Below are 12,396 nucleotides of genomic sequence, written 5' to 3'. Positions count from 1 at the left end.
TTTTAAATCCAAACTCCAAGGCAGGACTGAGTTACCTTGTTGATGCTGTAACACTCCTGGAATCCGAGACACTCCCTGTCACATCTAGATGCACCACAGCTGGCCTTTCAACAGGTTTCTCTGTGCCATCTTCTGGAAGTTCTTCAGACTGCTCAAGCTTTACATCTTCCTCTTCTTCCAAGAGATCATTGATCTAAAAGAGATTTAATCAGAGTTAATGGATTGAGAAATTCCTTTTAAGAGGTCCAGGGAATTAAAGAGCGTGAGAGGTATGAAAGTAATGTAGGTGTAAAAGCAGAACACTTTTCAATTTTAGAAAAAAAACAGGCACACTGGACTTGCTTTTATGTAAAACCAGAAATTCCACATCATTAAAAAGCTACTTTTGAAACACTGGACAAAAAACTGAAAAGCAAGCACCACCTCCAATGCCACAAATGAACACAAGCAGATTCAAGAAACAACCCAATCCCAACCACACTGAAGTCACGAACCACAGAACCTTTCTTCTTCTTTGTATAAAGCAGATAATTCTCCTCTATTCCACAGGAAGCCTTATTCATGTATCAGAAGCCTTTCCAAACCCTTCTAGGGGAGGCAATACAGAGGTCTACGAATCCAAACTTTAAAGCACTAAATGAACACTTACAAAGTTTCTGTGAAGCCTCTTGTCTATTTTTGTTTCTTTGGTTCCAAACACAGATGTTTTTACTGAAGCAGCAATATATAACCAATTTAAAAAGTAAAACAATATATCCAACTGGCAACTCTAGACAGCCACCTTCATTTTTTTAAAAAGCAACTATGTCTAAACTATGAAAAGATAAACAGAACAAAGTGATGCTGTTTGACTCCAGAGGCCCCTCTGTGATTGATTACTGATCTTCCAAAAGTACAAACCCAAAAATTAAAGTAGCAGCCTCAAGAAAATATGCTTTATAGCATCTGCCACATGAGTGTAAAACAAAAGTACTAAATTAAGAAAAACTAAAACTTTAGAAGTTGAAGATTACAAAGAAGGCGGAAAGGAGGTATTTGTTTATTTTTAAAAGGGGTGTAATGTGTTACATGGCACTACATTCTGGGCACAAAACATATTTATCCCTGGTTTTCCTCTGTAATTGCAAGAGGATGTGCCAGTGAGGCAGAGGCAAGCCCACCCACACACTGGGGGCAGCTGCCAGGGGGCTATGCCCGGCAGGGACAGCGGCCCTTCTGTCCCCACCACACCACCCCCGACACAAGTGCACTGTTGACATCTGGTGGAGACACCGCGAAATTAAAGGGACACCCCTCCAGCCGAGAGGAAAAACCAAACAAAACCACACACCAAACACACTGCTGTGCTCGGGAAACCCTTTTGCTCAAGCACATCACGAGGCACGGCCAAGTCAGTAATTTCAGAGCACGAGAGCACAGACCAAGCCCGGCCACAGGGCAGTAACCCCGACCCAGGGACAGCCCCAGCCTCCGGCTGCAGGAGCCTCAGCCCAGCTCTGTCCCACAGCTCCCTGCAGGCAGCAGGGCTGTGGCAGGTCCCAGTGCCAGACATGGCCCTGCACTGAGCTCAGAGAACCCTGCAGAGCTGCAGCTTTGCTGAGGAGCATCCAGAGCAGAGCTGCTCAACCCCCAGCTCGCTGCCCACGCCTGGCACACCAGACCAAGGGCTACTGCAGGGAAGAGCAAGCAACCAGCTGCCCTCCTACCTGCCTTACCTGTCCTGCTGAATAGGGGAGGGATTCATAAGATAGGCTTCATTATTCAGTATTTCTTGTTACCTTCCCCAGCAACTGCTTGTTATTTATTCTTTCTCCTTTTTACAGAAAATACATCATTTTGAAGTCTTAGAATCAGAAACACCACTCAGAGCCTTTGGATTAGGAAAACACCACTGAGAACATCATCAGTGCAAGACCCTGCATGTTTCTGTAAGACACACCCAGAAATACAAGACAACAACAGCTTGGTTCTTCATTTGGTTCAAAAGCAGTTCATTCCTAAAAAGGTACTCAGAAAGCTCTACTGTTCAGACAGCATGACAATGTCTGTGTTGGGCGGGAGATCACTGTTGGTTTAGTTCCTATGGATTTTTCTACATGGCACAGCTACACTTATTACAAAAGCAACAATTTCAGAAGCATTAAGAAAATTAAGAAAAAGCCAGGTTTGGTCAGTTTGCAAGAAACTACTAGAAGGCAGGCTAAAGAAATTATACTTCAATATATCTTTCATAATCATAAATGTGTATAACAGATAGTTAAGTGATAACATATTGCTGTTCAAAATATTCTTACCTGCTCAGTTATTGAGCTTAAATCATTTGTAGATGAAAAATCTTCCTCTTCATTTTCAAAAAATTCATAGTAGTTCTCCAGAAGTCCTGCCATTATTCTGCTAACTATTTCTTGTTCTTTCAGATCCTCCACATCTGTGTAAATGCTAAAGATTTAAACACTGTTTTAGTTTAAAAATCAAAATCCAACTGTTTCCCAAAGAACTCCTGTGAATGACTCCCATGACTAAGGGCTACATTTCACACCATTACCCCATATCCCTTCTGAACACACAGAACTTCAAGCATGCCTTCACACTGCTGGCATTATAAAGCTTTAAATTACTTTATATTTTAAAATGATGAGGTAGCAACTATTCAGTCCATTAAATTTTTATGAGGAATATTTAAAATTCAAGTGTTTTCCTGTAGAGAGGAAACACCAGGATAAGCTGTACTTCTAACAGCCTTCTCCCAGAACTGTTTTCTTGCTACAAATAGTAACTTTACACACTGTCACTAAAATATTTGAACCCCAGAATAAATAAGTAATGCAACGATCAAATCAGTGGTTTCTAATGCCACAGCTCATAGACAAGTTGCTGTTTAAATCCCATCACAAACTGCAAAACCATCCTGTGGACTTGCTACTGTTGCTCATCGACTAGGCATGACTTTAAACTACAGATATGCCCTCAGATTCACCTAGAAACACTTAATGAACTTTTATAATTAACTTACTGAAAAACATCCGGGCCAAAGACTGCAGCTAAAGAACTTGCTGACCAAATTTCTTCATGATGAGATGCTACATTAGCTAAAAATTTACACAGAAACTTTAACAAACTGTAATTAACAGGTGGAAGCTGCTGCAAGAGGAACCTCAGCTTTCTTCCAAATTCATCTTCATTATTATAATCTGAAAAAGGAATAAAAATATTTTAACCAAAAATAAGATATCTGCTTTTTCATATTTGATACCGATCAGACTTTTTCTGACAATTTCTTACTTCTGAAGTACAACTAATATGGTCAAACCACAGCCCAAAATGTCAGAACTGACTTGCATTTGTTCAGTAATTTCCACCCTAGTCTCCTCTGCAAGTCCAATCTGCAGTTGTCAGCCCATTTTCCCCAATTAACACTCACTCAAATTTCTGATTTCATAGGACAAACTCCTCCGCCTGTTTTTGTTTTACCAATGTTATGTAACAATTGCTTTGCAGACCAGCTCCAGCTCCACCTAGTTAAATTCTCCTATCAGACAAGCTGCTTTGACACTTTAGAAGCATCCCATCCTCACCACTCTACTTGCTTCTATAATACTTCACTGGTAAATCCAAGCTATCTCAATGCAATCATCTTCACACATGCTTAGACTGAAGCTTGTTGATTCAATTTCAGATCTGAAAAAGGGTCACCATGAAACCTCTTCATTCTCACCCCACTTAACTATACCCTTCATCAAAATGTCTCCCCATAAATCTCATTTGTTGCATCATCAGCCTTACAGGCAACAAGGTTCAGAGAGTTTACAGCTGTTTGTACCTAGCTGAGAAATCCCATATATAGGAAATGTAGCAATTTTTCACCCATTTTGCTTTCCTGACAAAGAGGTCTCCCCTTCTTTCTCAGACACTTGAAAACTCTTCTGAGATCAGTTAGAAAGGGAAAAGTAGTTTTGAAGGTTATGAGGCACTACTCTGCCACTATAGATGAGAGAGCTGATACATCCTAGTCCTTAATATCAAAGCAAAGAGTGAGTTAAATTCCCTGTTGTGTAAGCACAGGAACACCAAGCAGTAACTGCAGAGGGTTTCATTTGCTCAGACACAGTCATTATCTACAGAAGCTGAACACAGCCAACCAGGCACAGAAAAACAGTTGTCTCAGTACAGTAACACAATAAAATTAATATTTCATTGTTAGAACAGAAAAAAGGACTTTAAAAAGTACTTTCACAATGCAGACCTTCAAAAAGAAAGGGAGCAAGAGAGAGGTGACAGTCAGACCACCTTACACATACTCCATGTTCTGTCTAACCAATCTGTCCAGAAATTTAAGTTCTAAACAACAACTAGAGACCCTAAAAGGAGAACCTTCTTACCTCTACCTGAAGTCCTCTGACACTAAAGCAAGAAAACACACTTCTGGGACACGTGACCTTGTGCAATCAGGTCAAATTCACACTTCCATTACCAAAATGACCTGTCTTTAGGAGCCCCCTGCATGGAAGGAGCCCCTAACGATGTATATAGGCCACACCTTGTATCACTAATTGTTTTGAGAACCAAGCCTGACCTAACAATATAAAGGACAGGTAAAGAGGAAGAAGACCAGAACTAACATATGGATCCACAGTAACTACCACCTTATGCACCTGTGTAAGCAATTCCTCTTCAAATGCAGCTGATGATGTAATTCTGGAAACTAACTGAGGTATGTCCATCACACAGCCAAAAGCCAATTAGAGGAAACCAGGATACTTAGGAGGGGCAAATGAAGCAGCCCCACACTGCTGCAGATGATGCTCCAGTTTAGCACTTGGTAAATAAGAGTCCCAGCACATGAAAACTCTGCTGAATGTACTCCTCCCAGAAACCAATTCCCATTCTGAACAAACAGGACTATCACAAGCACCATCCAGTTCTTATCAGGAACAAACCCAACAACAGAAAATTAAATCAAACAAAAATGTGTGTCTTACAAAGCCAAAAAAACCCAGCATTTGAAGAGAAGTATGAATTTACACTGGAAAAGGAGTAACATCCCTGTAGGGAGACAATCAGTAGTGCCCCCTTTGAGGACATGACTGATGCAGTGCTGCAAGACAAGTGCTTCTAATAGTCAAGTTATGAACCAACTCCAACATCACTCAACACAGCAGAGGCCAAAAGACCCAGGAGGGTGGATACAGAGACACAAGCTGGGAATTGGTAAAGAAAATAGCTGTGCCAGCATATGGGTGTCAGTTCGAGAGGGCAAAGATTTGTAGTATAAGAAAAAACATACTTAGCAATAACAATATGCTGATGACAGGTGGTTTTTTCCTCCTACAAATGAATTTTAAGCTGAAAACAATCCACAGTGGGAGAGCAAATATGACATAAGACTTGAGATTGCTTTTCTAGTACATAAAAGTTTTAAGTGCCATGAAAGCATAAGCAGAGTAAGTGAAATGAGAAACAAAGGCATTCCCCAGCACTTTCAATGCACCACTGGTGGGAAATTGTCCAAAAATTTCAATTCCAGTAGTTTTGACCAGTGTTCCAGCATTCTCACACAACATAGAACATTCATAACTAATCAGCAGGATACATGGCAGCTCCACCATTTTCCTACACGACAGATGAACTGTGCCTTTGAACCCAGACTGAGCTTCCTAAATAAGACCAATTTATTGGGGTTTATGCTAAGAAAAGGTATATTTGAATGCCTCCAGATACACATGTTATTACACAGAGCACCAAAGACATTCTAGTGCCACTAGAAATCTCAATTCAATACTGGGTTTTACTCTTAAAAAAAAAAAAAGAAATCACAAAATAAAAGCACCAAATCAAAAATAGTTATTACCTTGAGAAAGTTGCATCAAATGTATGTGCAAACTGCCTGGGATAACTGGCTCTGGAAGTTCTTGAAGAAAAAATCTAAGAAGGCTGATAGCTGAGGGTACATCAGCTTCTTTAACCAGGTCCACATCTTCTCCGTTATCGTATCGTTGCCGGAGCCACTCCACTGTCTCAGCATTCCCATTGACTTGAAAAAGTCCTTCTTGTTCCAGACCTCCTGAGTTAGGAAAAAAAAAAAAAAAAAGAGTTGCAGAAATAAACTTTGAGATCCAATATGGACAAATGTATCAGAAAAAACACCTATAACCAGATATGCACAATTCCCACACTGAGTGAAACGCTTCCTGGACAACAGTTTTGCAAGACTTCCAGCAGTCCTTGTCCCAACACACACGTTCTTATGCCCAGCTAACAATAAAATAACAAGGTAAATGTTAGCAGTACCTAAACCACAGCATTTCCTAGGAGGTGCCCTGCTGAGCTGACTGCATTGCTCTTGGCTAGAAAACAGCAATAATCAAACATAACAGGAGTAAAGAAAGGAACTGTATATCACCAAAAGAAAACCCAAAACATTCAAACCACAGCCAATTACATGTAAGTAACTTCAGAAAACAGGTACTCTTCAAAACTCCCAACCTATTCTGTAAGAATAAGAGTTAAATGTATTATTTGAAGTACAGCAAGGTAATACATACCATGTTCCTCAATATAGTCCACGACATGGCGGACTATGAATGGAACCTCATTGTCTGGTTGCCCTTCTTGCTGCAGCTCATCAAGTGGAATTCCAAATATTTTGTTAGCAAGAACAGAGTTGCAGTTACTCAAGGAAGGGGAGGAGCTCTTCCTCATATCTTTTTGCAGCCAAAAATCAAAGCTGTCTTTTCTGTCAAATAAGAGGAATTAAAACCAAAAAAAACACACTTCAGTGTATGCTGTTGAAAGCATTGATCTGTAACACAAAGTGTTTTAATTACCTAATGCAAATACTCTCTAGTCTGCCTCCATCAGTTCACTGAACTAATGAACAGTTCTGTGATGACTCCTAACACAGTTAACTTGGTAGATGACTATCAGTGAGGTGTTCTGTCCAACCCTCAACAGAGGGATGAGAAGAACATGGAAAGCAGCAAAGGAAATACAGAAAATTCTAGTTACACCATTTGCTAATTAAGCTCCAAGGTACTTTGGGAGAGGTAGGTTCTTCAGTACCTTTTTAACAGTATTTAGTGGTCAGGCTTCCAGCACTCAACAAAAAAGCCTCTGGACAGGAAATGAAACCAGTGGATCCTCCCAAAACCAAACCCCAAGTTTCAGTGATATGAAATGATTACATATTTTTTGTGATACAGTTGTCTGTACTGTAATCAACTTCTAATATAGTTGACATTTTCTGGTCTACATAATAAAGCTTTCAACACCTGCATCAAATTAGAAGTTCTACTGAACATAAAACCCCCAAAACTAGTTTCTAGATGCTCAGTGATACCGTTCTTCTATCATGCAGAAGCTCAAGCTTTACTTGCAAGTCTTTGCTTGATAAAGGATCTAGACAGATAACAAAGGTATCACCAGAGGCAGTGTAAGTCACTCAGTTAAACTGTTATCCTGTCAAAACCAAAATATTTCTTCTAGCAAAGAAAAAAACCGTCCTTTCAAAACAAATAATAAAGAGAAAAGAAAACATACTTGTTTAAACGCAAGCAATCACTTTCATAGAGGTTGACACAGCAAAGCAAACATGAAGCGTGTGCTGTTAGTCAAAGCACTGCAACCAAACAAATTCTCTGTTTACTGATGGATAAATTCTAATGGATTAGACATCCTGAAATCTGTATTTCCTTTTTTTCCCCCCAGTAAAACAATTTAAGAAACCTACCTCAGAGTACTTAAACAGCCGAGTTTGAAAAACGCTTTCTGCGCCAGCTGCCCTCACTGACCAAGCATTCTTTTGTCATTTATGGTTGTTTAAGATTATGGCAAAAGATCAGCCTGTAGTTCCTCATTGAAGAATAGCAGAACTCGATCAGTACTTCAGCAGTTAATCTGAAAATAAGGAAAATATTATTAGACCATAAGGTTTTCAACAGTTTTAAACTCAGTCACAAGTCTAAACATCACACTGGAGGAATTCTCCTTGTCAAATCATCAGCTTCTTATTCTGAACAGGAAAGCATAAAGACCACATTAGCAGAGCTCATGAGAGAGCTCCCAAAACTGCAAATCCCCTTTTTTCACTTAGGAGTTAACCAAACTTGAAGGGAAAGTTATCATGGGACATCTAAGTCTTAACAATTATTAAATAATTTGCAGACTCATTCAATCCTCTTCTGAAGAATCAAGGAGGGCTAAGTAGGTTAGGCAGAAGTGCATACTAAAATATTGAATGGCTGTAAAATTTTTAGAAGGATGTCAGGCACTGATTTAATACACCATTTTTAAACAGCAAGACCAAACCCAAAGTCCTAACTAACCAGTTTCAGTGGTACTGACCATCTTGTCTAGGAAGCTGATTACATGTCCCAACTGCCAGATCAAAGTCCAAGAGATCATCAGATCTGGATGCAGGAAGCAACTTCCCCCAAGTCAGATTCCATAGAAACACCCACACTTGGGCCACCTTTTATTTATAATCCAGATTATCTGGACATTTTTCATGTTCTCAGCTTTCAAAATAGCTACAAGCCACAGCAACAGCCTTTATCATTTTCTGTGGTATCAAAAAATTTAAGCTGCAGCTTCATGGTACAGCGGAGCTGATATAAAGTCCCAAATCAAAGGGTCACCTCAGCCCCTTGATCTCCACCCATCACTACCTGTTTATTTTAACTAAACTCAAGCAACTCTGAGTGGGCAAAACTAGCTTATGAGATGCACATACGTACACACACACACCACCATAACTAGACAATAAAAAGGTTTCTCCCAGCTTTAAAGCTGTGTACTGAAACCTCCTGTTTCATAACTGGAGATTGATATGACTGGAGACAAGAACCTTCCCTCTCTTTGCTCCCCCACACCAGCTCTTGCTTCTGTTCCACATCAGAACAAATCAACATCATCCTCGCTTGCAAAGTCCTGACAACCCACCACTGTCCTTTCAGTACCTAAATGCCTGTGACAACAGGAATCCAGAGGCTTTCCAACAGTTTGAATAAAGCAGTTTTCCTGCTCCCAAGCCTCCCTAAATGCACCCACATGTAGGAGAATAAGCTCTATAAAAGACTGCTTCAACCTGCTCAGTGTTTTCTTGCATTTAGGCCTGGAGGAAGAAATATTTCAGGCTCAAAAGTGTTAAAGTCTTTGTCTGTTGATGTAATGCTGACCAATATTCTTTCCTGCTCTGTGTCATCTGTCTCTATCTACTGTCTTGTATTACACACAGGTTGTAAATCTGTTATGTCTCACACAAGTGAATCCTGGTCTGAGATCAGGATTCCAGGTGAGCTGGCAATAGAAAACAAAGGGTTATATTGCAGTCAACAGGTTTTACTTTTTTGTTTGTTTGAAGGGGGGTTTTTAACCAACCATTTTCAAATCTGATATTGTGTACTCTTGGTTACTAAAAGGTTATGTCAGATTCCAAGAGTGAAGCAGCTGCAATTCATGGCTCTCCTATAATTTCTGAAGGCTTTGTACAGCCATTTTGTTTAATGTCTTGGTATATTAAGAGAAAGTCAACATACGTAAGTCTTCAATCAATCTCAACATATCATTATGAAGATGCACAAAGTCTATTTTCTTGAGTCTTACCGAAGTCAGCCTGTCCCCAACGAACCAGAACACCTCACACCTTGGCCAACTGTGGGGTTAAGGGCAGCTGGGAGAAAACCTCTGATGGATCTGCCACAACGTTTCAGGCTGCCTTGCTAAAACTAACAAACAAACCTAATAAAGAGGCCAATTCAGAAGTAATCACTTATTTATAATTCAGCACCAAATGAACACTCTGGAGGTGCAGCTTTCTCAGCAGAGGTAACCTGGTGCTCAGTTCACTCAGCCACTTTCACCAGGTGCTGCAGACAAACAGGTTGCCTGAACATTAATTGCATTCAGGAAAAAAAAAAAAAAAGAAAAAACACAGATTTCTATTTTAACTGGCTTGGCAACGCAACAATGAAGTTGAAAGAGCCTGGTTGTCTTATTGTTAGAGCAAAACCGGATTTACAACCCAAGCTTACACTTTAAACAAAGGTTTATAGGGCTTATCATCACCTAGAATTAGTGAAAGGCTCATTTTCACCCTCTCAGATACACACATACTTATACACACATTCCAATACATCATTATAGGCAACAATTCATTTACAAATCATTTAAGCCTTTTCCCTTTTAAGCCAGGCTTTGGGATCTTCACAGGCTGTGATACAATGCATCTGGTATTTACCAAGCCTAGAAAAAGCTGGAAACTCTCAGAAAGTTATTCAACTTCCAGTAAGTTTTATTTCCTGCTATTTGCAACATTGTAAAACTGTTAATAATTAAACATTACATCTCCACTTTTTCTACGGATCAAAAGCTTTCCCACTTGCCCTCCCTTGACTCAGGAAGTGCAGCACTTCCATGCAGACATGTAAGAAAACTAGGACAAGACCTTCAGGATGATTTCTGGAGCTTTTTACAAACATTAAGCATTGCTGTGGATTTTTTTTTTTTTTACTTTTTTTGCCATGATCAATCAACTCAGAAAACAGGAGCTGATCCATTCAGTCAACTATTCCTACTTTTATCCATATTATCCTGATCCTTTCGAACATGTGCTTCCCCCTCCCAATTTCACAACCTAAATGGTCCACAGGACTTATCAAGAAAAAGAAAAAAAAAACAAAACCAGAAAAAAAAAAATCACACAAAAGAAAACCAAATAGGTTATGTTTTATTACAAATATTCTGGCTGCATCTTTCTCAATCTACTTCCCCTCCACGTTACTACAAGCATTTAAAGACATCCCTAAACTACAATCATGTTCTACAAAATTTAAATACAGAAAACTAAAAATACATCTTATTATAACCACATATTATACTATAAGTTCCTTCATTTACAAGAGGCTGAAAAAAAAATACTATGTCCTTTGCAACATGTCAAGCCCAAGCATCTTAAATAAGGGTAAAACACAGTTTTGTTCTGTATTGAGAATTTTAGTGCTCACACACATTATTTAAAAAACTTTGCTTTGCTTTGGGTTTTTTATTAAGGCAAGTTCTTTACAGAGTCTGATGGGAAAACAGCACCATGAGCTTCATTTTGCCATCATAATAGCATTCACTTATCTTGGCAATTAAAGAAGTATTCACACCCACACATGAAATGCCACTAAAGAAAACACAGCACACACGGCTAACCATTAATATTTGAGGAATACACAGGAAAATTTAGACTCACATTTAGTTCAGCTTTTACATTACTGACTGAACTACAAACAATACACGGGTGTCATTTTAAATTAAAGTCCTCAGGGTTCCACCACCTTTCCTTAAAACAAAGGAATGAAGCAACAAGTACAAATAAACAAAGAAAGGCTGCAAACCGAGACCGTGCCATAGGAATGAAAACATTAATTCTGCCTCTAGAATTTCTGCCACAAGTCTCAACTATTCAGGCAATTCTTTCATTTGTTTTATCTAGCAAGAAATTCATATTGTCTCTGAAGCCAAACCCAAAGCTAACAGTGACTGCTGCTCTGCTCTACTTCTAATATTTTATTTCGTGGCATTATCAGACACTGCCAGTGATTTTTTTTTTTTTGTAGCACTAAATATAGGATTTTTAGATAAGAAAAAAGTGTCATAGGGCAACAAAACAGCCTGTCCCTGTTACTCAGGAAATACACCTCAAGTTTTTTAGCTTTTTGAGCTTGCAGTGCTGTGACCCTGTGAGCCACCCACGAGCTGCACACGGGTCCTAAAAGGTCACGTACACATCCTCCAGTACAAAGAGGATCAATGCTCCTTTTCTGCAACACAAGGAGGTTTATTTACAAATAAAATTCCACAAAAGCCATTAAGTGTCTCAAAGTTTTTAGTTCCTTATTCTGTATTTGATAAATAAAATATTAGGTTACTTATATGGCTTACAACTAGACAAAATCCCTGACGTCCTCCTGGATGCCTACAGCAAACTTACCGTTAAAGCAAAATAAATAATTCTTTTTTTATTATTATTTGCTAACTTTGAAACGTTCAAAGTTGTAACAGATTTTATGGATTTCTAAACGATGGGCAAAACTTATGACACAGATTCCAACTTGGAATCACGGGAACTCTCCCCCTGTAATGACATCATGCAGAGCAGCTGCCAGGCGTGAGCATGAGCAAGGAGGCTTCCCCAGGAAACTCTGGTGTACCAGCTCACCGTGGCATTTGGCTACTGCTGTACTACACACTGTTTCATTTATGTTTAAAAAAAAATAGCAAGCAGCTCACTTCTCCTTACTTTTAAGTTTTGTCAAGATAAAAGGAAGCTGATTTTTTTGTAATGTTAGGTCAGGATTGTAACGGTTGACACTGAGTGATTTTTATGCCATTTGTATACTCAAATGTCTGGGG

General features: G+C 39.2%; 1 protein-coding gene across 8 annotated transcripts in view; it reads right to left on the bottom strand.

Moving 5' to 3' along the window:
• Positions 1–12,396, bottom strand: part of FAM13B (family with sequence similarity 13 member B) — a 46,008-nt gene that overhangs the window by 27,737 nt on the left and 5,875 nt on the right. For all 8 annotated transcript variants that reach the window (XM_032702635.1, XM_032702634.1, XM_032702637.1 and 5 more), the window contains exons 2-7: positions 7,727–7,893; positions 6,543–6,733; positions 5,849–6,061; positions 3,014–3,191; positions 2,295–2,439; positions 36–193 (exon numbers count right to left, since the gene is read on the bottom strand). In XM_032702635.1, the coding sequence (XP_032558526.1) occupies positions 36–193; positions 2,295–2,439; positions 3,014–3,191; positions 5,849–6,061; positions 6,543–6,699 (851 nt within the window). In that variant the 5' untranslated portion in view covers positions 6,700–6,733; positions 7,727–7,893. The remainder of the gene's footprint in view (positions 1–35; positions 194–2,294; positions 2,440–3,013; positions 3,192–5,848; positions 6,062–6,542; positions 6,734–7,726; positions 7,894–12,396) is intronic.

The sequence above is a fragment of the Chiroxiphia lanceolata genome, chromosome 15 (genome assembly GCF_009829145.1).
Source record: "Chiroxiphia lanceolata isolate bChiLan1 chromosome 15, bChiLan1.pri, whole genome shotgun sequence".
Taxonomy (NCBI): Eukaryota; Metazoa; Chordata; class Aves; order Passeriformes; family Pipridae; genus Chiroxiphia; species Chiroxiphia lanceolata.
This window is presented reverse-complemented; position numbering and strand designations above follow the sequence as displayed.